Consider the following 27,066-nt stretch of genomic DNA (forward strand, 5'->3'; position numbering starts at 1 on the left):
ATTTTTAAAATGTTGGGGCATGTTTGAGGAGTTAGCTGAGTTAGAGTCTTAAAACTTGAAGAAAATAACAGGATATTAAATGAAATACTTGAAGGAATGGTGAAGTCAAATATTTATTATTACTTATTTCTGTTCATCTGCTCATCACTTAGGGTAATAATTCTTGAGGATGAACTTGAAAAACTTGTTAGCACTAAGGAGACACCTGACTTGACAACAGAAGCCCATCAGGTTCTGGAACAAAAACTAAAGTTTATTCAGCCTCATATCCAGGCAAGCAACAGCTGCTGGGAAGAAGCCATTTCTCAGGTGGAAAAAATGAGTGGAAGAAACCCAAATAAAAAAGGTAAATGTGAGAGATTAATTTGGCAACTAATGGGGTGCACTTTAGAGATGGAATGCTCAAATGGATCAAAGACAGCGTTCAGCCTGTGTATCAGAATCTTAGCTGAAGAAGGTCTTACAACCATACACTTTGAAAAACTATATACATATGTCAAACTTTTTCATTGTGATGACCTTGAAGCTTTTGTTTCAGCAAAAAACGTACACGTGTTAACTCAGTCTGTTAGACCTGTGGATTCAGATTGTTACATTTCCAGGTGTAGACCGATAGTAGCTTTTTGCCTTTGATTGGTGAATCACATGTGAAGGGGTAGGATTTTGATGAATCCTCCCTGAGATTTTCATTTATCTACTGCATAAAAATTACATAGTTAATTGAAATGACAATGACGTTGTCATGAAACTTTCTTGACAATGACATTTCCTGGAACATTTTAAATTGTAGAGGATGTATTGAGCATATAATACCCGTTTACCTGCTCTCTCAGAGAGTGAGCTAATCTTCTGTGTGCTTAAAAGTCACACTGAGCAGCATATCCCAACGTTTTGCCTTATGTGCCTCTCCTTAGTGACCTGTACTGCCCATGCTGTTCTCCTTGTGAATCACAACTACCTTAAATAATGGAAGTGAACTTAGGCTCTCCTGACATGGAGTTGAACCTATAATTTCTAATCTTTCTTTTTTCCAGGAGCTTTTTTACTGTCCTAGGAAGGCACAGCCCAGCATCTGAAAAATGCTGGTAATGGACACTGCATTAGGAAAATTATGACTTGGGGTATCAGCACGTTACCTACAGAAATCCAAATTTGTAGTGAGCTGAGCTCTTAATGATATATGGGTGGGATATCCAGTAGATGGATGAATATCGCTGTGGGCCTAGAGGCGTGCAAGCTGACCTTGTTCATGCTTACATCAGAACTGGGAGCACTGGGAGGCCTAATGCAGGCTCCATGCAGGTCCAGACACGGTATAACCAAATTTGTGTGTACTTTGCCTGATAGTCTAGTCTTTCAACTTCCCTCTCAGTGCTGCATAAAACAACCTATGAGGATATTAGATGTAGTCTGATCCATTTGCATGTGCTAGCCTGTTGTGTTTTGTTGATGCCCTCCACAACCAGCAGTTCCACTGATCTTTTTTTTCCCCTTTCCTTAAATGTTCTTTCTAGACTGCACGCCATAGTATTTTTAGTTATTTTTGTTTTATTTTTACTTTGTGTATAAATTTCACAGCAGGCACTTTTATTATAACTTGCTTCCTTTTAAAGTTCAGTACAAAAATAACCTAGTGTCTGATCTAGAAGGGAGGGATTGCGTGGGAAATAAAAAATAAAAAATCCTTCACTTTCACTTTTGCCCAATGATTTTCCTGGAAATGTGCTGGGGTTGATTCTCTATTTTGCAACAAGTTTACTGAATTACTCCACAGGAGCTACTTTTAAATTATGTTAGTCATTGAAAACTATTTTTATCTGACTACATTTGACTTTCCTGATATATTTCTAAGCAGTCCAGCTTCTGTGAGTTGACCTTTTCAAGCTGTGCATGAAATCAAGTCTAATTCTTCTGCTGTCTTTCTACAAAACTTAACAGCTGGTCTGTCAGTCATGATTATGTGAATTACTTCATTAAATTCCTTGGGGTTTTTTCAATGCTTCCTGAAGGCTCTTTGGAAGAAGATACCTTCCTGCTGAAATAATATAGCAGCTAAGCACATCTTTCTTTTGTCTTTATGCACTATTATCCAAAACCAAAGGAATCTTTTGACAAGAGCTGTAGCGAGAACCCCATGGTAGTAGAACATTGTGTCTAAGTGGATGCCCAGCACTTTTGCTGCAATAGATGTTTAGTTCAACTAACTAGTTCAACCAGTAGAGCAGTGGGAATACCGTTTTCCATGTCAGTTATGAACACTGTTGAAGAAGGAGCTGTTTCTGATGGCTTAGACCCAATTTTGAGAGAAAATATTTCATTACATAAAAGCTGTATATATTTGTTAAATAGCAGTATCTCATAATTGTGCCTTAGTATTTAAACAGAATAAGTCTTTTTTGCTTCTTCATCTATAAATACAAAATGTATCCAGTATTTAAATTCACTGTTTGCTTGGGTTTCGTTCTTACCATGTTTATATAGTGAGCAAAAATGTATCTTTGCTTGTCCTTCTTGGTTCCTACTGCTCTCAGCACGGGAAGGTTTCCTTCCGTGAGAAGTAGAAGTCAGCTCAGCAGCTGCAGCAGCAAAGGGCCAGTGTTGCTCCGCGGAGAGGAAGAAACTGGCAACTCATTGGTCCGTCCAGCATCAGAGTGCTGTTGTTGAACCAGGAGTTGAAGGCTTCCAGCCACTAAGGAGCTGTTTTGAACTGTGGGCTCTCCTAGTTGTGGTATCCTACGTAGCTGCCTATCACTTATTTTCAGAGCAGTTTTGCGTATCTTTAATTGTTTTCTGTATAAACAGATGAGTCTCCTTCAGCAAGCACTGCATGCTGCTTGCCCTAAATCATTCTGTGTCAAAGCAGGTTTCTTACAGCTACGTTAAATAGTTCATGGCGTCAAACTCTGTCAAAGCAAAGCCTTTAAGTCCAACTGATTGAACATTCATACACTCCCATCAGCCTTTCACGGGTGGTGATACTAGCATGTATTATAGTATATGCTTACTTTAGTGAATGCCGTTTGGCTTCTTTGTTTACAGGACTTGGTGTATTTCTAGAACCAGTGCCATTAGTCACTGATCCTGTCAGATACAGAACAGAACCTGAGAGCAAGTGGGGCTTTAGCACCTTGAGGGGAATTCACCTCTACTTAAATTCATTGGGCAGTGATAGACTTACCTATCATTGATCTACATGGAGATCTTTGCTCATTTCCAACATCAGTTGATTCTAGACTTTCAGCTGTCTTCTCTTTAGTCTTTCACCTTTTTTCATCACTGATAAAACTGATTTACCACTTAAGGCCTCGACAAGTTAAGCATGTAGTAATCTGCTGCTAATTTTACAGAATGGAATACCCTTTATGGCTAGTTACAGTGTTGTTTTAATGATCTTTGAAATAATATCCCTCAAACTGTTTAAATTCCATCCTTTTTCCTTTTAAACTGTCTCTATCTTTGCAAATGTATACAACTTTTTTAGATATCTGTAAGAGCAAGGCCATAGTACTCTGCTGCGAGCTCCTGGATCTTGCAGTCCTTTGATCCACTGGAGAGGAACTAAAGCAGCAGCAGTTTCAGTTAAACACTGTGTATTCATGATCTTGAAGCATATCCTTAGCAATGGCATCATCCCCTGTAGGTGGCAAACAGAGCAGTCTGTACATGTTAGAGCAGCTGGTTTACTCCTCTGATTTGGGAAGGCAAGCTTTTCATTGGTAACTTCCATATACTCTTCCAAATTTGTCTTTATACCTTCAGGAGCATATTTCTATTGTTGCTGTCATTATTAAAATGTTTGTATTACAAGGCAGAAGTTATGCAATGGACAAGGGGGCTTGATATTTATAAAATAAATATCTCATGTCAATTTTCCACTTACTTCAAATTTCACTACATGCTTCACCTTTCTTTTAAACTTTGCATTTAGATACTTCTGGAATGTCAAATCTTTAGCTTAGCCCAGGCAACTAGGGAATTACATATTTGTCCTGTTTGCAAAAGCAGGTAACTGAGCACCACTAAAATTGTCACTAATGTGAACTGCCTACTTTCAGAATACCATCCCTAAGTATTCAATATACAGATTAGAAATTGAAAATAGGGTTAGGTGGGGCTTGGTGAGGTCATCTAGCCCATTCCCCTTCTTAAGGGTAAATTAGGGTTTGTGAGTAAATGTTTACCTGTTCCTAAAAACTTCTCTTTAGAGACATTCTACAGTATTTCCAGGCATCTATTCCAGCACTTAACTCCATTGCTAGTAGAAAGTTATTACTGAATATAAATATCTCTTGCTGCAATTTAAAAGCGGTACTTTTGATTCACCCACAATGGAAATCCATTTGCTCTTTATAGCTCTTACATTTTTGAAGGCAGTTAATATGTTTCTTTCTATCTTCTCTACGTGACTCTCTATCCTTCAGCTCTTCCCTGACGACTATACTTTATTTAGTCCTCTGGTCATTTCCACTGTTTTCCTCCGGACTCCCTCTAGTTGGTCCACAATATTATTGAATGAAGGAGCCCCAGACTGGGCACTATGTTCCATCCACAGCCTGATCAGTGCCAGAGTAGAAATGTAATTTCATGTGTCTAACAGTCAGTGCTGTTGTTTATATGTGCTAGTATGTGGTTTGGCTTTTTGCTTGCAGCAGGGTATAGTTGACTACTAGGCTCCTCACATCTTTTTCTCAGTGGTGCTGCCCAGTCAGTTGTTGTATATTTGTGCATTTGACTATTCCAAAGCACAAAAATTGGCAGCCACTGTCCCCAAACTGCTGTATCTGAAATCCAATTCTTCCTGAGCCATATCTCTGATTTTCCAGTATTATTTTCGATTCTAATTGTGCCCTTCAGTATCCTTGCAGATTATCCCAATGTTAGCAGATTTAATGAGCTGAAACACTTTTCTTTCACCCATTGGAAATATTAAAGAGTATTGGACTTAAGACAAATCCTCACTCAATATATTGTTCTTGTCTGAAAATGGTAACTACACTCTGATTGTCCAAGAGACTGTTCTATGCAGCTAATAGCAACTTCTCCTGGCTATGATGTATGTCATGACACCGTGTCAAAAGCCATACTGAAAACAAAATGCAGAACGTCTTCGGTTTCTTTCTATTCATAAGACCTGTTACTGCATTGGAAAATGAAATTGGAGTGATTTGACATCTTCTATTCTCAGCAAACCCACACCGGCTGTCACTTATCTCCTTGCTACCTTCCAAATAGCTCCCTGTAAATTTTGCTTGATTATTTCTTCCAATATTTTCCAATGATTTGAAGCTGATTTGCCTATAATTTTACTATTTTACTTCTCTTTTTAAACTTGGGCACCAAGTCTCTTTCCTGGTTTTACCAATTTTTCTTGCCATCTGCAGGTTTTCAAAGTCTATAAAAATTTTGAGATTTGTTAGCTGAAGTATTTCAAGATGAGTTTCATCAGACCCAGCTTACACCAAAATAGCTAAGTTATTTAAGTGCTCTCTAACACAGTGTTTCAATATATTCTAACCAGCCTTCTCACCATTTTTTTTGTGCGTGCCAATCCTGCCTAATGAAAATGCCTGGACCCTGCCTGAGTGAGTCAAAAACATCATTCAACACTCAATCTTTTTCTTTTTTTTTAATCCCTTTTCTTCTTTCCCCCTAAAGGCAAACTTGAAGTTTCCTGTGACAACCTACAGCATACTACAGTACCTTTAACACAGCCTGCCATATACATAGAAAACAAAGATCCAATCCCTGAAGAGCAGGTAAAAAAAAAATAGGACCGTTTAAAATAATAATTGGGGCTTGTTTGCGGTATCCATTCCTTTTTCAGTTGCTTGTGCAGTGACCTTCTTGTCTTGCCGAGACAGATCAAGTAGGTAGCCAGTGCCATTTCATAATTTGACTTAGAGACAAAAATTATGTGTATTCCTTTTGCTGTTCCATGGGGAGGTATTGCCCATCCTGGAAAAAAGAGCACTAGCATTTACTTCTTCTCATATATATCATTAGAAAAAAGTGACAAAAGGAGAGCAGCAACACAAGTCAGGGTAATACAGAAAAAAATGTGAATTGCTAAAAGGCGGTATTTAAAATAGAGTCTTACTTGCATATTGTGGGATGAACTGACACAGCTGCAAAAGCGACAAGCTCCAGAACAAACCAGCCTGCCTCCAGTTTGAGTAATCTCTGCATTTTTGGATACCTAAAACAGGCTGTGACACTGAACAGTTTTGTGGTGCTTGGGGAACTCATGTGCGATGGTTGGGCTGTCTTAAAGAGAGGCTGGCCTCCTCCATCCCAGAACTGAGTGGCAGATGCATTCTGAAAGTGGATTGAACACCCATGCTCTGCCCTGTCCCTCCCTCGCCTTCTCCCAAGTCTACCCCACATGTATTCTCTCTAGATTTTTTTCCATATCAAAGAGCTGGGACTAATAACTTTACTGGCTGGCTGTTATAACATAAATGGAGCTCTGTTTTTTCATGCTTGTAAGCCAATATAGTTAAAATTGGAGGAGGAGTTTGCTATTCTCAACATCCTCTTAATAAGGATTTACATAAGTTAAATTAGCAAAATGTCTGACTGAGGAAGAATTGCTTACAGTGTAAATTTAAAAAAAAAAAAAACCACCGCATCGGCATTGCTTATTTCCACCTGTAATTATGGGGAAATGGACTCCCATTTTCAAGGTATATCACTTGATCACACTTGTGTATGAAAGTAAATCCTAGGTGAATGCAGTAATGTTAACTTTCAGTGAGTGGACTTGCTCCAAAATTATACAAATATAACTGAGAGCAGTGTCAGATCCCCGGGCTCTGCTCAAACAGGGCTCCATCCTATTACTGTGGTTGGCTTCTGTTGAGATCACTTGATCATGCATCAGATTGTAGGACAGGGTCTACACTGACAGTGAAGATCAAAATTTTTTTTCTTTCTTTCTTTCTTTAGGAATTGGAAGCATATGTTGATTATTCAGACACGGAGAACGAATACAAAAGGGAAGATTTTTACTGCTTTTCCCAGGAAGAAAGAGAGAGACAAGAACGAGAGAGACAGGAATCTAAGAGGGTGTTACAAGAATTGAAATCTGTACTGGGATTTAAAGCTTCAGAAATAGAAAGACAGAAATGGAAACAGCTGCTATTCAGTGACCATGGTAAGCATCGCTTTTGAAAATTAATTCCTTTCTAAGAAAGGGTAGGTGTCTATTTGCCATCAACATCTGACTACGTTAGAATTCGGACACTGCTTAGCTATAGTAGTGTCTTTGGTAGAGCTGTGTGGCCTTAGTTTGCTATTCCATCTCTTTATATTACTCGTAGCAATCATTTTACTATATATTGAAAAGAACTCACTGAAATGGGAATTTGGCTCTAAACAAAATGTTGAGCTAAAATATTAAACACACAAAATATTAAGACAGCATAAAGAGAACTGTCAGGCTATAAATAACGCAAACTGAACTGACTTTCTTTCATGGCTTTCCGGTAAATATGAATTTTAATCAGGGTGCATAAATAAATTACTTTTCAGAATTTAAAGAAACCATCAGAAATTATCTCAGACTTACAAAAATATATAGGTTAAGGTGAAGAGCTAGACTTTGAAATATTAAAGGCTCATAAAAGAGTAAGACTGGCTTTTGTTTCCACGAGAGAGTGAGTATACAGAATATGTTTAAAAAAAAAAAAAAAAAAAAAAAACCTAACAAGAAGAGTTCTTCCAAACTAGCCTTTACTAACTCTGAGGACTGCTGGGTAGCTCCATCCACTTGCACTTGAAGGCAGGAATATGAAAATTTCTCTTGCCTCAACAAGACAGTCTGTCTCTGTTCCAGCAATAAGACTGGATACAACTTGACTCCTTTCACTGCTTGAGCTGTTTGATTTATTATCTTTAAAATTGGCATTAGTTTGTCTTTTCCTTTTTCCTTTCTTTTTCCCATTTTCATTCCTTTCTCTTAAAGACAGATTAGGAAAAGTCCTCTAAAAATTTCATGTTCTATGTTATGAAAAACAACCCTCAGGTCTGGCAACATATCCAAGGATTCTGCCTCTGCCAGTGTCTACCAGAAAAAAAGACCATGGATTGCGTCTTTCAGTAATTTCGTGGGAACACACAGGAACAGACCATACCTATTTCTGAGACTGTTTCTTTTGACATCAAACCCACAAAAATATCTGCTCTTCACAACTTTCTTCTTTATGTCCATTTAGCTACAACTATGGTAAAAGAAATCACTTGGCTGTTGGTATTGACTTCTCTTCTAGTTGAGTTAAAAAAACCTAAGACATCAGATTGCATCAGAGTCTGCTCAAGAGTAGGATTTCTGTATTATCCTTCTGGTCTTAAATGCGACACCACACAACTCTTCACATAAATCTCTTCAAGTCTTCCTTTCCTCCCTGTTGAAGGGAGAAGGAGGGAACCCTACCTCCAGTTCAGGCCTTGACAGATCTAGTGACTGCTGCAGAAAGAGTTCTCGTCAGGAGAGCTTGCATAGGATATTTCCTTATCTAGGTAAGATAAGATACACTGATACCTGTCAGTGTATCCTCAGGCCACTTGTGGCCATAGCTGGAAAGAGTCAGCTGACTCCTGTAGTCTTCAGTAACTGTTCACCTGAAAGCCTTTGGGGCTCATGTTGGTTCCTTTCCATGTATAGATATTACATTGTTTTAGGATTAGAGATTCAGTGGTGGGGAGGGAGGAGGGTGTGATTTCCTCCAGCTGCCTAGGACTAATCATTGATTACTTCCATCCTGTACAAAACTGGAAAACATGAGGGCGGTTCATGAAAGTAATTAATATTGTCTCCTTTTGGCTCGGAGACTGCGTGTGTCTAATCTGAAAGACTGATATGGACAGCAGACATAACATCTTCTGGTTTTTAAGGAATTTCTTCATTATTTCTTCAAAAGAAACACAAGTCAGTTAAGTACAACATAATGGACCCTGGTATATTACTGCTGCAGACTTTAATTTATCCATACACACGAGTCATTCCTTAAAGAAACATTTTTATGAGCTGTGCTTTCCACATTTGTGGCTTGCTTTATCTTGAAGATTTAAACCCAGAAAGGTTCATATTCTTGTCTCCCCATTGGCCCAAGCCCAACAGATGGCCGTGATATCACACTTTTCCATAGCCCTCTTAAATCTTGCTTTTACAGGACGATCGTATTCCAGAAATCCTGTGTTCTCCTAACTTGTGATTATTGTGATAAATGATCCTGAAATACTCAGAGGCTTTCATCTGTTAGTCAAGGCACCCAGCAAGCCATTCTGATTTGTTAGGGTTTTTGGTTCGTTGAAGGAGGGGGCTGGTGAGGGTTTCCACATAAAAGAGGTCAGCTCCAAACAAGTTGATACGTCTGAAGAACACAGCGTGAAGTCAACTGGAGATGATAGGTTGGATTCCAGAAGAAAAACATCATCTTAGCAGAGCACCAGACTAAAGCAAAGTTGCCCAGGCCCAGCACCATGTGCTGCTTACAGTCGGGGCAGTAGGTAATTTATGGGAGTGTAGGTGAGCTTGTATTTTTGGCCCTTTGGCATCCTGTTGAGCCAGTAAAACGGAAGTGCTTTTGAAGAGGTCTGTGAAGCTGTCACTGGCTTCATTTTCATTTGTCAAACAGTGTAAAACAACTTTCTTCTGGTGCAAAATCACTTCTAGCCTTTCCCCTAACCTCTCCCCCCAAAAAAGTTCATTCTGTCAGTGGTTGCGTTGTACCCAGCTGTTTCCCCTTCTCACACCTTGTCCATACAACAGTTCTTACACAGCTCTTTCTCAGATTTGGAAAGCTACACTCTGAGAATTGATGAATTCCACCTTGCTTATTAACTAATCAACTCGGCAAATTGGCCAGCTACCAATATGAAGTATCTATTTATTTTTCGAGAAATTTTGGCTTTGGAAGTATTCTTTGGAGGAAGTAGGCAAGAAGTTTGCTCCCAAATGATAAGATTACTGTGCATATTCCTGCCTCTTCAAGCAAATGGGCAGAAATAAGCAGCAGCATGGTTTTTTACAAGATGGGGAAAGACCTACCCTGTTAACAATTGAGATGAGTCTGGTGCAGTGCTCCTTCGGTATGTAAGGTTTTAAAACAAACAATACAATACAAATCCGAAGCCACAGTCTTTCAGTGTGCGAATGACAATAATTATCAATGTGACAACCATAATGATGCGCCTGCCTTCAGCTAGCTAAAGTAAATATTACTGAAATAGGATGCGATGGAAAAATCCTAATACCGTAAACTTTGTTTCCCATGAAAAGTTTGTGTATTTCCCAGAGTTATTTTCATCTCTGCTTACAGGGGTAAAGTCAGAATGGAATTAGAAAGGGAAATGCTACTTGGGAATCTGCTGTTGCCGCTCTCATTTATGTTCGTGCTGCTACTCTAATGGAGCTACTGCAGTTTAGGGAATCTGTTACTTGGAAATGGACATTATATCGTTTTCTTAAAAAGAAAGACGGCTGTTCTTCAAGAAGTGATTGTACCGAGTTATACTAACCCTTAACACTGGGAGGAGAGACTTCCTGGCAAGCATCCCGTTGCTGGCAATGGGACTCGCTGCTGCTACTAACTTCAAGAGAGGCTAAATTAAACCACACTTTATTTGTGAGGACACCTTACCTGACTGTATGAATACGTGTTGTATTTATATGTTGTGGTGTATGAGATCAGATATTGCCTATAAGGACTTTTTCGTGTACCAGCTGTCTTTACTGGATTAGGTAAACTGTTGTTTAAAACGAAGACAGTTCAAATCTGTATACAGTGCAGTAGTTTTACTTGTTTTTCACTTTAACATTGAATGCATCATCTGTGTATGATGCCGGTTTTAAACATCATCAATTTCGTGCTGTCTCTTTATGTCACAGATTTTAAGAAGTAATTACAACAAGTAGCTATCACATTTCACTTCAGCTTTGTGATTAGAAAACACTGTTTTATTTTAAGGTTTTTTATTTTTAGTTTAAGTTTGATTGTGGTTTTTGTTTCTGTTTTTTTGGTTTTTTTTTAAAAGCCATTTTGACCCTTACAGTCTTGCATCTTTTCAGACACAAATAAATTATTTATACATAGCAGCTTGCTTTTAGTTATCATTTAATTTTTTTCCCCCTTTTTAAGCTGCAGTGAAACCCTTGTCTCCTGCAGAACCGCTGAAGCTGCTAAATAATTTGGAATCACATATGAATTCAGATACAGAAAAGCAGGACTGCAGCCAAAGTTGTGATAAATCTGAAGAAAAAGACACTAATCCAGAAGTGAATCCTGCTGATAAAAGCAGGACAGAATATTTGTATGAAGATCCTGAGATGGAGAAAAACAAAGACAGTACTGCTGGTGAAGGTATTTCTACAGGGGCTGAAGAAAGAATTATGTGTTATCAGCATGAAGGGGAAGTTGAAGAACTCAAGCCGAGCGATATGGATGGAGTAGAGGTTTCACAGTCTCCCTCTAAGGATGCATTACATTCAAAAATCAAGCATAGGCTGGCCCAGCTCCACATATCAACAGATTTAAACTTCACGTCTGGTCTGGCTGCACAAGTTGCTGCCAGGTCTTTAGCTTTTACTACAATGCAAGAAGAGACTTTTGGAGATGAGGAGGAGGAGGAAGAGAAGACACAGGAGCATGAAGACCTTGTGGAGGACTGTGAGAATGAAGATAGAGGCTCTGAAAGTGAAGGGAAAGTATAAGTCTGAGCTGAACTTTGTTAAACCAACAGCAGGCAATTTGATGGAAAAAACTAAGGTGGGGGTTTGAAGATGAAAATACTGGATGGAAAAAAAGGAGACCTACATATAATACATCTTGTTCCCTAAGTCTGATACACTAAATAGGACTTCTAAGTATATTGAAAATTTGCAGGTAAGAGAAGTTTAGGCTGCATCCAAGAAATAGTTGGCTGTTGCCTTTTTAAGATCCTACTGGTGGGTTTTGGAATTTACCTTTGTGTTTCCTGTTTTATTTATTTATATTATAATGTAATGTGGGGTTTTTTTTCTAAAAAGAAGGAAAAACAATGTCTTGAATTACAACAGACTCCTTTTTTTTGCTCTCTGATTCTGTTGTGTGGATCCGACAAAAAAGCCAGGACGTTTCTTTTGGAAGAACCTGAACTGTTCCCTGTGATCTTCCCCCACCGCTTCCGTTTCACTTCTTGTGTCTGCAGTGTGTTGGCTAAGCCACCAACAGCATTTGTGATTCTGTGGCTAGTGATGTGGCTCCCAACTAAAATGTAGAATTTTAAATAAAAACTTGAAAGAGCTAGTATTTGCTGTGTCCTGGGGTATGGGCCTGAAATAGTATGACGTTAGTCATGCTTCATATTAAGGTTTATTTAGAATTTTATGAAGGGTTAATAAATGATTTCTAGATGTTGTAATTCATGTTAGAGAAATGTGTAGTATATGTTAGGGAGGGTTATAAGCACATCAGTAGAAAGTACTATAGACAGCTAGAAGCTATCTGTTGGATTGATAATAGATGAGAAGTAAATACCTATTTATTAAAACAGCTATTAATTATTTCTTAACCTTTTGTAAATTGAACCTTAATATAATTGTTTGATTTGATATAATGATTGATTGTACATTTTTGTTTATGTCCTGAAGTAATTTTCTTAAAGCAAAATTATCTGTGTGTTTAACAACATACAGTATTTTGTTTAAACAGCATACTTGCTTTTCCCTAATGTTCTTTCATTTTTCCTTAGATCACAACTATAACCTGTGCGATTAAGAATCCGTGAGAGAACAAGAATTGTGTATTTTCTAAGGTGTATCTTGTAACTTAGTTGACACTGAAGTCTGGATGTTTGGTATGAGGTTATGTGGGTTGTTTTTTTTCTCTGTGGTGGTGTTAGGAGGAGCAGCAAACCGATGCTCACCTCACAGAGGAGCTGGTTAATGGTTTCACAGCCTTCTCTTCCTTTTGCCCTCTGACACAAAATGAAGCCAAGGTCTCATGTCGCTAATGGTGAGAGAGCCACCTCTTTGTATGGAGTACTCTACTTGGACCTGGATACATTTCCAGTCACAAAACACCTCATCAGATACTTAGGGTATTTATTATCTCTTGCCGATTCTATAGAATAAAGGGGTTTTTAGATGCAAGTGGTTCGGAGCAGTATCTTTCCTAGGATGCTGTCGTGGGAAGTGGGGAAGCTAACGAAGGTCAGCAGGTTAGGGTGGAACTCTTGACCATATGTCAGAAAACAAGTGCTTTCTTTCAATCTCCCTCTCTTCTGTGAGTGATTTTGTATGAACGCTGTTAAATATGCGGATTTTTTCACAGACCGTAAAGTGGTAAATATCAATTGATAGAGAAGGGAGTGCGTGACTTGCAGTGTTCTTTCACAATATGATCCCTGTCTTCTCCCTCACACACAGATTTTGGGAAGAGAATGTTTTGCCATTCTTCATTAACCAGTAACACTGTGTTCTGTGCCCTTATTTTGTGTAAGTGACTGGAAGCTAAATGGATGATGTCCCGGGGAACTTGTAAAGGAAAAAAAAGATGCTTCTCATAGTGTATTCAGAAGCTAAGCCTCCTCTTAGTGGTAACATATATTCTTCTGTAGGCCTGAAAAGGTTAGGCTAAGATGATGAAACACTGTTTCATTTTCTCTGTGGTAACAATTTTTTTTATCAAGTCTAGAACAACTGCTTTGGATAAATTGTGTTTGAAGCATTGTCCGTGCTTCTGAAAAAGAAGTCTTCCTCATCCTTGACTTGAGATCCTTGAGTTCACAAAGTGCCCAGATATTTTTTGTCCTAGCTAATTGTTCTGACTGCCTAAATGTATGTTCCATTAATATTTTTCCATGAACTCATCCGCTAGCATCTCATGATCTGATGTTGTGTATCCCAGAACCGATACTCCTGAACTTTTCCCATGGGATCCAAATCTTAGTTTACAATGTGTACGGCTATGATACCAACTTGGAAAAATGATCAGATTTTGGATATGAATTATCACTGTCCTCACAGTTCTGGATAAAGTCAGTAGTAGCATGAGTACTTTGCATTGCTGCTAAAATAGGTTTCAGATCTCACACTTCTAGAAGTTGCCAGCTCTGTATTCCTTTGCTGCCGTCCTTAGCAAAAGACCTGGAGAATCTACTCTGGCAGCTCACTTGGGACCTAGTTTTATAACACGCTGGTCTTGGTGATGAAACTGGCCTAAGAAACCCCATCCATCATTAGTTGTTCATTTTCACCCATCAGCTGGGTCAACACAGGTTTTTGTGGCCGTGTTATAAACCAGCTCACTGAGTCCACTTGGGTCAAAAATCCACCCTTTTTAGGGGTTGTTTTTCACCATTCTTATTGCAGTGATGCAGTTTACAGGATTTACCTCCCAAGAGCTGTATCAGCACGTATTGTGTTGCTGGCGTGAGACTCGGGATCGCTCACATTTACGTTATTGGTAAAGATGGTGTAGTGTGAAATTACAGCCTTGACATTAGGCATGGGCATGATCAAAGGATGACTTTTTGGAGCAAGTTCTGGTCCTACTTTGAACAAATACATTTTCTACAAGCAATTTAACTGATTTCCATGGTCTTACCTAATGCAGTCTTAGAAGCTGCACATACGAACACCTGGGCTCACTTGCTTTCTCTGCCTCTCATCTCATCTATATATAACAGCCATCAGGTCATTTATTTTGATTTATTTAATATTCTCCCCACAGAAAAATACGGCTAACAGTGTACAGCACACAAAGCATGGCTTCCCTTGATTTGATAACCAGGTTCTATCTACATATAAATAGTCTGTTAGAATCCAAATTTCCTCATAATTATGTCATTTGAAAGGACTGTGCATACATGCTGTAGATTCCTTCAAGAACCTGACAGATTTCTTGGCAATCATAATTTATTGTTGCATTTAAAATAATACATATCAACACACTGAAGTGTGCATTAGTGCTGAAGAGTTGTGTTAATATATTGAGCTTGTCAAGGTCTAAGTGCCGTCCTGTGTTCTTTGGCTCATTACCCTAGATAGGCATTTTTGTGAAAACAGAACATTTACTTCTTAAAGCTTTGTAACTTTTTGAAACATGTTAATCAGGAAATCCATACTAAATAATGGGTTATGCCAAAGGATATCAGCAGCCAAAATTCTTTGCGAAAAGCAGAGCTAACAATAAATACATTTTCCCTATTCCATTTCCAATTAGCAGCTCTGTGAAGTTGTAAAGAAGCAAGTAATTATATAGGATTAAATAATTTCTTCTCCTCCTGTCCTACCTGGAAGGCACTCCAAAGACGGTATTTGCTTCTTAGGTTGGATTGCAATCCAGCACTACATCTTTTATGTCACTTAACTTTACAGCTAAAGATCTAGGTAGAGGCTTAAATGGGGGCAAAGATCTGTGATAAAAAGATTACTTGTCCCTTTTTTTAAGTGTATGTCTTCATGACAGAAAGGAAACAGTGCTGCAATGGAAGCAAATTTTGAGAATTCCAGATAATTGAGCATCTTTCAAATGGAGTCAAATGTGCCTGTGTCAACTCTAAGCAAGATTCGCAAATGTGAAGGCTTCTGCTGTCGGTTGCAGTAATGAGACAGTTTTACTCTCCCGACAGGGGATTACTAGTCATCACTGAATCCTGCACTTAGTTTTCTAAATACAAGATGGAATCTGGTAGAGTAGCCAATTTTACTGAGGTTTCAGACTGTCTCCTGAGCACACCTATCTGTGTGTGACCCGACTGTTTGTTTACAGTATTGGAAATTTTATGTGTATCTGAAGTGCAGAATTTGCAGCTGTCTTATTAATTTCTTTGTTAGTAAAAAAACATCTAAATGGTGGATTGTGTAGAGTTGTTGGCCCACACTGAACTTTGTAATCTTGTAGTCTATCCCCTTTTTTCCCCTTTTTTTTTTTTAACAGAAACAAGGGGTCAAACTGCCCTTGTTCTTTAAAGTATTTAGTGAAGGGCTGCTGTTACTCTGCAAGTGGCTTGTTCCCAGGGCTAATTACTCTTTAGAATTAACAGGTGTTCATACTGTCTCATCTGAAAAAGCGGGCAGAGTGTGAGAAAGGCACTTGGTCCGTGTAAAGGGTCAGGCTACTCTGGGATCTTGTCTGTGACAGGGGCTAACAGCAGACGCTGAGGGAAGAGTATGAGAAAAGGGAGATCGTGTAGTGATGTTTCCCCAGGCTACTCCCCAACAATTTGTGGCTCAGGGACTTCTTGAGCCAGTGGTGGTGGCGCCAGTGGTGGTGGCTGTCAGCTTAACAGGTCCCGATGGAATTCTCTTCCATAAATTCGTTCAGTCTCATGTTTGGCCAATTATTACTAGTCCCAATGCCAGTATGCGCTCATCATTATGTCTTCTACAAATAAGATCTGTCAATAATGTTTTTTAATTTTCTTTTTTAAACTGAGCAAGCCCACTTCTCTCAGTCCTTCCGCAGAGGTCAAGTTTTCCACCTTTTGGTTGCTTTCCTTAGAAATCTGTCTAGTTTTTGAAGTATAATGACCAAAGTGTGGTACAGTACTCCAGACATAACCTCAGCAGTGCTGAGTATGGAGTAATAATCACCTCCCATAAAACACTGAACCATTCAAATATATTTGAGTCCGCATAGGAAAAAAATCTTTTCAGATCTTTTACCCCTAGCTATTAGGATGACAAATGAAAATATTTGGTCTAATGGAGGAGAGGTATTTATTCACTGTCAGCAGGATTTGGCTGGACAGAGTTTTTCTTTGCTAACAAAACAAAAAGTTGTGAAATCAAAATGATCTTCCAACAGCTGCCACCTGGTCTGACACAAACTAAAGATGCCAAACAACACTTGTTTAAATTCCAGCTTGACTTTTCAGAGCTGTTCTGGTCTCTGATGAATAAGCATGTATCACAAAATGTATTATCGCACAAGAAACATGGCAGTGGATATATGGATATCAGAGATCAAACTGAAGGCTTCTGTGGCTAATTTTTTAAAAGCTTGGAGGTGTGCTTTATTCATATTCTCATGATATTTAATTCCCTCATGTATATGTGTTTGTTTTGCTACCTTGAATTTTAAATGCCAAAAAATACACTTTGATTTATTTTACTTGGAAATTTGTGCAGTAACCAGATAAGTGGTAATGGTACTGTAACTGTGATAATAAAACAAGGTCATAGCTAGGGGAGAAATCTACCTACCATGAACTTTGCTTTGTAGACGCATACAGCAATGTAGTTTGAGCTACAGATCAGTATGTAACTGTTCTCGACACTCTGCCTCACCTTTCATGCTGCCATCTCTTAAGTTACTGGCACGTTTGTCAGAATACAACTTGACTCAACAGCTTGAATGCTCTGTTAGCCCACGTTACACTTTCTGAATTGAACATAGGATTCCGAAGAAGTGTCTCTAATTTAGTAGACGAGGAAAAAGAGTTTGTTTCTCTGTTACGAAGTGGCTTATTTTAAAAGGGTTGAATAAGACCAAACTTGAATACTTTCAGATGATCGGTATATTTTGACCTTTATACCTTCTCAGCTTTAAATCTTAAAGGCCTCACGGACAGACACCTTTAGGGGATGCAGTGATATAGCAGCTTAAACCAATCCAGGTTCAGGCTGCCATGGCCCTGCCACGGCCGTGCAATCTCAGTCCCTCCTTTAGGCTGGCTTTTGTAACCACTCAGTGATTTAGGACATGGATCTGGCTGAAAGCGCACCACTGCTTTAATTTTCAGCTGGCTCCCTCAACTAATTCATCATGTGGTTGAAAGAGCGCTAGTAGCATCTCAGGGGAACAGGAGGGTATCCGTGCCTGGGTGATGAGGAGGAATGCCATAGCTCAAATTTAAATCAGTTTGAATTAATGTTTACATGCTGTGAGTTACATCATTAGTGTCTGTACTGAAGTGGGATAAACTCAACTCTGTATGTTGCTTCCTTCATATTTTCTGTTGACTGAGGATGATGCCACTCATTATTTTCCTCACTCATTTTGGCTCCATTTTTTTTGTTCTTCTGGCTGCCCAAGACCTGTTGTGTCTTATTCCACAGAGTCTCTAAGAACTGTTTATTATACTGCCAGTAAAACTGAAATTATCATGCATGTTATCATGTTTTCACCCTTCTGGTCCCTCTGACACCCATGGTCCTCTCCCTTTACCACCGCTCTTGAGAGGTTCAGATTTTAAAATAATACACAAATTCTTTTGTGTGTGTTTGTAGCACAGCTTGATTCTTCTGTATCTTCAGCATTGGAATGACTAGATCTAGAAATGTATGCTGACTTTCCCACTTGACTTGAGAACTGAAACAGAAGGCAGACACCATAATGGGGAGTACTACAGTCAAAACAGAAATAATAATGTATAGCAGCTCAAATTTATACCACACTTTTGGTGTATATTGGCTTTTATAAGTAATTCTGGCTTACTGAAAAACACCAGTTGTGTTTTAGAAATAACTGCAATTCTAGTAGAAGGTCCCAAAATAAGTGTCATTAGTTGGGTTGATTTGTGCTCAAATCTTAATGTTTAAAGGCTGCTTCCTGACCTTCTCCAGCCGCATGGATGAGAACTGAAAATAATCTCAAATTTCCAAATAGAGAGTGACCAATGCTTTCCGTTACTTTGTGCTATTAAAAAGAGGTCCATTCCTAAATAAACAAAAAGAGAAAAGTCAGTGTTTAATATCTTCAGTAGTCACTACTAACAGAGAATCATGCATTTGATGTCAATAGAAGCACCATAAATGAGGGCTGTTTATAATGTTTGATATCTGTATTTCTAAAATAATAATAATAAGAAAAATAATAATAATAAAAGGCTTTAAATGTATTATGGGATAAAAGCCAGAAATCTATGAATTGTTCTCCAGACCTTTCATCCAAAGCCACAGCTGGTAAAATTTAAATAGATTCATGCTGTCTGTTCCTGTGCTGCTCAGCATGACATTGTACTCAAAATTTTTAATGTCCTAACGTGAGTGTTCACAGACAGTCTGCATGCACCTGTGTGCTCAAGGTCTGCAGAGCTTGTAGAGATCATGGAACAGCGCTGAGTGAAACCTATACAGGAGTGGAATGCCTCAAAAGCATTTGGGGTTTATTGTCTCTGTCTTGCTCTATTGCAGCATCCATGCCATATGCAATCCCACTCATAAACTCTTTCCTTCTCAGCTTTCCTCTTCATAGATCATACAAACCAATTGTGGAGGGGTTTTTTGTTTGTTTGTTTCTCGCCTAGGTTACTATCCTATAATGCACCAGGTAATATATTTCCAATAGAAGCTTAAACATTAGTGGCCACACTGCAAAACACAGGGCCTGGGCACACAGGGGCTGGAGAGGCTCTTCTGGTTTGACCACTTCTGGGAAGGGTTGTACTGAGGTGATTGACTATGGGGGTGCTGAGCTAGGCTCAATGACCCTGCAGGCATCTTTCAAAGCTCCAGTTTTTGCTAGGTCCGTTCTTTCCTTCAGTGCTCTCTCTCTTCCCTCTAATCAGTCTTCAGCTCTTCTCCAGCATTCTGCTGCCACTTTTTGCCTTCATTTCTGAACCCATTGTCTAAACTTTATGAAATGGCAGGTTAGAGGGAACCCACACCGAGGTGCTGCCGCGCATTCCCAGTCAAAAACTCGTAAACAAAAGGATTCTTAGGGCTGGTAACTTGTCTGTCCTGACTTTCCTTCCAGGGAGCTTTGACCTCCATTTCAACCTGGCCCTCCTATTCCTTCCTAGACTTCAGAACATTCACTTCCAGAAATCTCCCCCCCCTAATGATCATAAGATGGTAATGTCTCCCCAGCAAGACTGATCCTTGAACGCACGTTCCTCATTACATGAACTTTACTTGTTCTTTCCAACAGGAGGGTGGCACAGTTAAGGCTGAGTCTGTGTTCCCCTAAATAAGCTTGCTTCTTCCTGCAGTAGGGGCTGAAAACATACTCTCCAGCTGCTATGCCAATGTGATTTGCCTCCACAGCTGCCTAGCCTTGAGCTCTGGAAGCTCTGGGATCTAGCAGTTGTGCTTAAACATTTCCCACTGTCAAAGAGCCTGTGTTTTCAGAACACAATTATTACTAAATCTCCCCTGAATTGAACCATTTTGAATTTTTATTGAGCAGCATTAATGGATTGTTTCTTAACTTAATTTGAGGGCTTTGTGTGAGGGGTTTTTTTATACACACACACACACACACACACACACACACAGATTTCATATTGTACATGTGTATTGCCAGGTATCACATTGAAAGGCTTGTCTAGCAAAGAGGTGGTATTTTTCTCATATCAAACTTTACAGTTATTTACTCAGAAGGTAAACAAAAACTTATTTCTTGCTATCTAATGGCAAAAGAACTGAATTCTGTTCTGCCAAGCAGGCTGTGTGGAGGTATTTAAAATGCACGCTGATTTTACACCCGTGATTAGAAAAGCTATTTAACCTTGTTTTCTCTTACCAAGGCTTTGCACCTGAGCTGCTGTGAGTGCCTGTATGCCCATCTGCCCTGTCTTAAACAAGTAAACAAATACATGTTCCTCAACATTTCCTGCCTGCTAAGCCTTAGCGTTTCCCAAAACAGGGCCTAAGGGCAGCATAGATTGCCAAGGAAACCATGGGGAAGGGAAAGAAAAGAATCTTGATAAGCTGCTGTTTAACTGGTTAATAAATGAGAGCTAAAATATAAGAGGAAATGCTTAAAAGAACAAACTGCAGCAAGAGACTTCTGGCAGGGCTACAGAGGGAAATCACATGTGATACACTCTGAAGTTTGCAGACACTGGGAAGGATCCACAATTTCTCTTAGTGTGAAGTGGAGACAGGAAACATTCACCAGACTGGTAGTCTTCAGCAGCTCTTAAAAAAACCTCTATTTTATCTACATTTCGTTTCCACAGAAAGACTCGGTCCTGCTGTGCTGGTGCATCAAGCTGTATGCAAATCAATGTCCGTATCTCTTCCTTTAAGCTCTGTATGATGTCAGTCTCTTTCCTTAGGCTGCACTGAAAACCCATGTGGTTTGGCTCCACTGGGAGCCTCTTCTGCAGCTACCCTGCCAGTTGCTGACGCTGCTTTAAACACAGTTGATTAGGTCGGCCTCGAGCAGGTTTAGATCCGCAGGTCTTTAAAGCAGGTATGAAGCCTGGTGGCTGGCTGTGTTAAGGCTCCAAGAACTAAAGTTGTGGGCTGGATGTAGGCAGTAGCAGGAAGACATACCTGGGTTCTGCCCTTTTCTTTGTGATAGAGTTTCTTGCCTGTGATATTTTCCCAAACCCTTTTGTTCCTCTTTTTCTTACTTTCCCACTTTACCTCCTTCCTTTTTCCCATGGATGTGAATCAGGACCTAAAGTCTTTTTTACATATTTGATAATGTGCATCACCAGGATTATTTTTAAGCTGTTTTTTAAAATTTCTGGCTGTGTTTCCCCATTTTCAGAAGTAGTTTTCTCCATTGTAATGCTAATCACTTTCAAAGTCTTTTTGGTTGTTGTTATTTCTTCAGCATCTGTAGTAAAATTCTGCCTCACTACTGCATGTATCGCTTTTTCTCCTTATCCCGTATCCCTGACAGCTGCCTAGGTGGCATGGATGTGGCTTATCCATTCTTCAATTAGTAATGATTGAATGGAAGAGGGAATGCTTTTACAGGGACACATAAATGCTGTATCAGCACTTTGTTTGATCTTTTATACAGAAGTTTATTTATAATTCCTCTTTCATCCTGAAGATGAAACTAATTTTAAGCAATCCTGGCAATAGTTAGTTTCTGCAGTATATTTTGCCGTCTCCTTAGTACAAGCACTTTAGTAATGAACACTGGTTACTCTTGTCTAAATAAGTGATGACTGAAGAAAGAATGTTTTTCTGTGTGTCATATGCTTCCAGCTGCATCTTCCCATCATCTATCACAGACCTGTATGCTGTGCAACCATGTGGCAACTATTAGCAAAATCCCTTTTAGCATCACATAAATGGCTAGGTAGGTGGGGCTTTAGGAAGAGAATAATGTGTCAGTTGAGGAGACTGGTAGCAGGTAGATCTTTAACCTAGGAACCGGGCTTAGGTGCTCTGCAGGAGATGTCGTCTTCTTGTCTAGCTGTATGACTCCTAAGAAACAGACTTTCTCTGTACGCTTCAAAAGTGCCAAAATAGTGGCAACAGTACAGACTGGCTCCTTTTATCTGAAGCTTTGTGGCTCCCTCATAACGCTTAGACTTTATTATCAGAACAAAGGCTGTGTTCTGCTGATGTTAGGAGCTGTGGCTGATGCACACTTCTTCCTGTAAACCTTCCCTGTATTGGTTTTAAGGTTAACAGCTGTTAACCACTCTTCTCACTTAGGTATGACTCACTCTCACCTAATTCATATCCCCAGGAAGGAAAGCTTAGAGATGACTGGGGAAGAAGGGAAATAATTTGATCCTGAAAGGCAAGGGGAAGCTTGGTGAGGCAGGAGTATTTATTCTTATGTATTGAATCTTGCTGCCTAATCGGTGCATAATTTGTTGTGCAGTACAAAAGGTCTTGCTTATTCTTTGCTATTTCCAGGTTTGTTTGTTTTCATATGTAATACTGAACAGATCCAATTGCTGTGGTTAGAAGGAGAAGCCTGTCTACCAAGAGGGTTCTGTAATGTTTTCCTTTACTTGGAGATTTTCTGAATGCTAAATTGCCTGTGTGTATTCTTCATAATGTACCATATGCAAATATTCTTCAGGAATTGATACTACCACTTCAGACAGTCAATATTTTCTATGTAAGAACTGTACGTTTCCTATACTGCCAAGAATGTATATATATCTATGAAGACTTAAGATTGTATCTTTTTGAGCAAGCCTCTTTCTTCAACCATCTGAAACTTTCTTCCTGTTTCTCGAGTTCTCTGCTAATTTATTAGACACTTGTGTTATATTGTGTACTTTTTTGTATCAGCTGTATTGCTGTATTTCTCCTTTCTCTCATTAAAACCTGTTCTTCTCATCCTTCTACTGTGCTGCTTGATATTGGAAATACTCGCACTGTATCAGGTAACCTGATCTGGTGTAGTGGGTCTGGCTGAGTTGGAGCCAGAGCAGTCCTAAAAAGCCAGTCATTCAGACTTCTATTATATTGTTCCACTGATCCCAACATGTAATCAGTTTTACTGTATTAAGCTTCCCTAGGGTTATTTTGCAGCATAGTCCATACTTTTATAAGATAGTGAAGAAGAAATCTAGAATGGGATACCCATGGTACAAACAAATGGACAAGACACAAAAATATACTGAGTGATGAAGTCCCTAAGTCTCATGGATGGTTGTTTCTGCTGACATATGCTAAGAAACCCGTGGTCTTCCTGAGTGAAGCAAGTTTTGAGGAGAGATTTGGAAGAGGAATCTAAGGGCACTTTTTTCCTAGAAATGTGGCCTTCAACTTAAGTCAGTCAGTTCTCTATGCTGTCTCCATGCTTAACTCATCATCCAGGTAGATGAAGAGGAAAAAATGAATGCCAGGGTAGGACCTGTTTGCTTACTTCCATTAGAGAAACAGCTGATTTTACAAACAAGAAAATGCCGTCTCCCAAGAAATCACTCCATGAACAGACAGAGAAATGATGGTGCTTCTTTTATCCTCCCAGTGAAAAGCAAGATTTTCAATGTTTCACTGATGCTAATCCCTTTTTAGCACTGCAGGATCTTCCTTGACCTACAGCTGTACTCTCATTAGTATCTGTTCCACGGCATGGTATGCAGGAGGAAAGAGCTCAAAGGTCCATTACAGTGACCCAAGGTATTGAAATAAAGAAAGTGAACAGAACATGCACATACACCTATGTGTTGAGTATTCGGCAATTTTTGAGGCTGGGAGATCGGCTGGCAAGAGCTGGCAGGAGCATCTGCTCTTGGAGAACCTACTGTTTCATCTGTAATTAGACACTTACTTAAGGATAAAATTAATCACATCTTTAGCACCACCTATATAATTATAGTAGTATATATAGAAACAGCTATGTCACCTAGCCTTGGTTTCCTCTGACTCTTCATCACCCTCTCCTTCATTAAGACTGTTTTTGTGCCCCCCGTTGCACCTGCTCATGTGCTCACAACCTGTGCATGAAAGAACCCTGTGGAATGTCCCAGTGGTAGCATTTAAGGATTTCTTGTCATGGTGCTGTGGTAGCAAGGAGCAGAAACACACATGTAGAATAACCACGCTGGCTCTGGCGATATGTGACATTGGTTATACTTAGATTTAGGTTAGGCAAATGCCCGTCTGTGCGACTGCATACATTTGCTTCTAAAGTTGGATTTAGGGATGATGCCACGGTGGGAAATACTTAGGAAAATTCTAGTGTAGAGAAGAACCAGCACAGGGAATTCCACAGGCCAGTGCAGCCTTTCCAGTCACTCAGAGAAGCATTTGCAAAAACACCCAGCCTAAAGCTAATCTGCCCTGACTGCGGTCAAGAAAGCTTGCCACTGACTTGGAGGGAAAGCATGGTAGGCCAGCAATTAATGCGTTTGAAAAATGCTACTGTTAATTACCTGTCATATTTAATCCCTGACTTCTCTACTACTCCAGTAATTGTTTTGTGTACACATGTGAAGAGACGAGCTTCCTTCAGATCAGAATGGATGACTATGACATGTGCTGTTTTCTGCTGTTGTTCAATATAAATTAAATACATTGTTAAGCTAAAAAGAAATACAGGAAAGGAACAGACTTTCTGTGACCTGTCAGAGCTAGCTAAGAGCAGCTCAGCAAAAGACTGCACACTTCATTTTGGGCTATATCCTGTGTTGTTCTTTGCTGTCACTGCTGTCAACTGCTTCTCAGCTATTAAGAGTAGTTTAATAGATCATCATCGTCACCATCACACCCTGCAAGATGTATTGGTTAAATCAGTAGTGGAATGCAGTGGCCTTTGCATTCATACCACGCACTGTGAAGTTCCAGTTTGGTTAGTGGTTTGCAGCACCACTAAATTGAAAATAATTATATGGTTCCCAAAAGCTATGTAATAAATACATTGCAAAAGTTGCAATTATTTCCCCATTCTGCCTGTCTTTGTTTCTGCTTTGGAAACTTCTACAAGCGAGCTAACTGTTGCTGTATATGCTTTAGCTCCTGGGAGTGCTCCCTCTGTGAGCTGTATGCTTGGTATGCAGCTTTGAAGTATTTGACCATCTGCTGCTCTTTCTCCAGGTTATGCTTCTAAAGCTTCCCTGCAACTATTAATTAAATGAAGAAGCTAGTTGCCAGAAGACACCTGACTAAAGTAATTGGTCCTTTAATTGCAATTAAATTTTTATGCATAGTGCCAAAATGTAAATATAACAGCCCATAAAACAAGTAAGTGTTAGTCAGACGTGCACAAAAGAAATGGGGGATGTGCCCAGGACCTTCACCTCTGTTTTCATATTTCCTTCTTGCCAGTAACTGCCAGTAAAGATTCTGTAGCTCAGCAGTTAGGGTTAGACAGTCCTAACTGTTGAATGGGACAGGAAGGAATATACAAGATGGAGAACTTGTAAACCCACCAAAAGCTGCAAATGCTTTAATACCGAGACTGCTGTACTTGCTGCTCTAAGTCACGGTGCTGTGTATTTAGGAAACTGAACAAAGAAGCCAAAGATCTTAGAATGAAGTGGTTAAAAACCATGATGATGGAAAGTAAAATACCTGAACTTGAAATCACTTGGAAGACAATAGCCCATGCGATAATCCCTCCTTGTCTTAGCTATTTGTTTTTGAAGGTCTTTAGTTGACTTGCTGTACCCATTGTAAATATAGTTGGCAAAGAGTAGCTTTCCTTGAATGTACATCTGCCAAAGAAGAGAACAAAAAAAATGCAGAATTGGCAAGAGCAACCTCTTACTCTAAATGAAGATGACAGGTTGAGAAACAAAGAAAGAAGGTTGTTAGGTAGCCTGACTTACAACTTTATTACGGCTTACAGCTTTCACCTTTCATGACTTTGTTATATAAAATATTTCATTTAAGAAATTAAAAAATAAACCTCATCTTTTTCTAGTTCCTCCAAGATTTCAAAACACAGCATACTGGAGTGTATAAAAGAACATTTTGCATGCTGCTCCATGGACTACCAAAACCCACCACCATCCATCCCGGTAATATTTCAGTTTAGGTATGGCGTAACATGACATATTTGAAGATGAACACAGACAAATATGTCAGGCATAGGAAAAAAACGCTGTTTGTTTGGGTTTTTTTCTTTTGTGTATGTTAACTGAATATTTTTCTTTGATTTTTTGTTTCATTTTGTTTTTTTACTAAGAAGGAGTAGAAGTAGAGTATCCTACTTCTAAACTTTTATAAGTAGCAATGAACCTTCCTGTTTAAATACTGCATCTCATTGGAAACAGTTTTCTGGAAAAGAAAGGTGACCAAGGTCATTTGACAATTGACTGTAAACCTACAAGAATTAACTAGGCCTGATGTTCAAAGCCAGAAGGATTCAGAATGCAGGCAAAATCTGAAACTTCACCAGTTTTCTCTCCCTGGAAAAGTAAACCAGGAGACTAAAGCTAATTCAGAGCTGTTCAGAAGATCCAGAAACATTTTCCAACTCTATTTCCACAGTTTTGAACTTGCCTTTGATTCTGAAGTCTATTTCATGATGTCTCAATGATTTGCATATTTCCCAAAGCTTGCAGTTGTAGATTACTGTCTTATCATGACATCCTCAACAAAACAGATGAGTTAAAAGCCAAATTCTGTTTTGTGCTAGAACTTAGAATTCTTAAACAAGTCAGATTACTGATGCATTTTGTAGTAAGATCTCAACAACTGAAAGGAGGCAGCCTTCTGGATTTTTAGAGTATTTCTATTGGGTTTGGATCAGTTAGGTTGGGCCTTTTGGTTTTAATGTCCCCAGACTCAAAATTAACAGAGCAAGCTCAAGAAAAGGTAAATACTTTTTCAACATGTTGCAAAGACTGTTCCGCATAGATATAAGATATGGATGATCTCAGAGTTAGGGCTTGAAGAAAAGCCTGTTGAAATATTAGATATAAAAAGAATGAAGGTGAGAGCACCAGCCTTTTCTCAGTAAAGAAACAGTGACATAGTTG

At 39.2% G+C, this 27,066-nt stretch overlaps 1 protein-coding gene across 7 annotated transcripts in view; it reads left to right on the forward strand.

The window, feature by feature from the left end:
* The window catches only part of VEZT (vezatin, adherens junctions transmembrane protein), an 88,751-nt gene that overhangs the window by 51,444 nt on the left and 10,241 nt on the right, over positions 1-27,066 (forward strand). For 2 of the 7 annotated variants that reach the window (XM_076334755.1, XM_076334772.1), the window contains exons 9-12: positions 153-346; positions 5,656-5,756; positions 6,946-7,153; positions 11,139-22,976. In XM_076334755.1, the coding sequence (XP_076190870.1) occupies positions 153-346; positions 5,656-5,756; positions 6,946-7,153; positions 11,139-11,710 (1,075 nt within the window). In that variant the 3' untranslated portion in view covers positions 11,711-22,976. The other 5 variants (XM_076334794.1, XM_076334808.1, XR_012995037.1 and 2 more) reach the window with 4 other exon arrangements.

Source organism: Aptenodytes patagonicus, chromosome 1, assembly GCF_965638725.1.
Source record: "Aptenodytes patagonicus chromosome 1, bAptPat1.pri.cur, whole genome shotgun sequence".
Classification (NCBI taxonomy): Eukaryota; Metazoa; Chordata; class Aves; order Sphenisciformes; family Spheniscidae; genus Aptenodytes; species Aptenodytes patagonicus.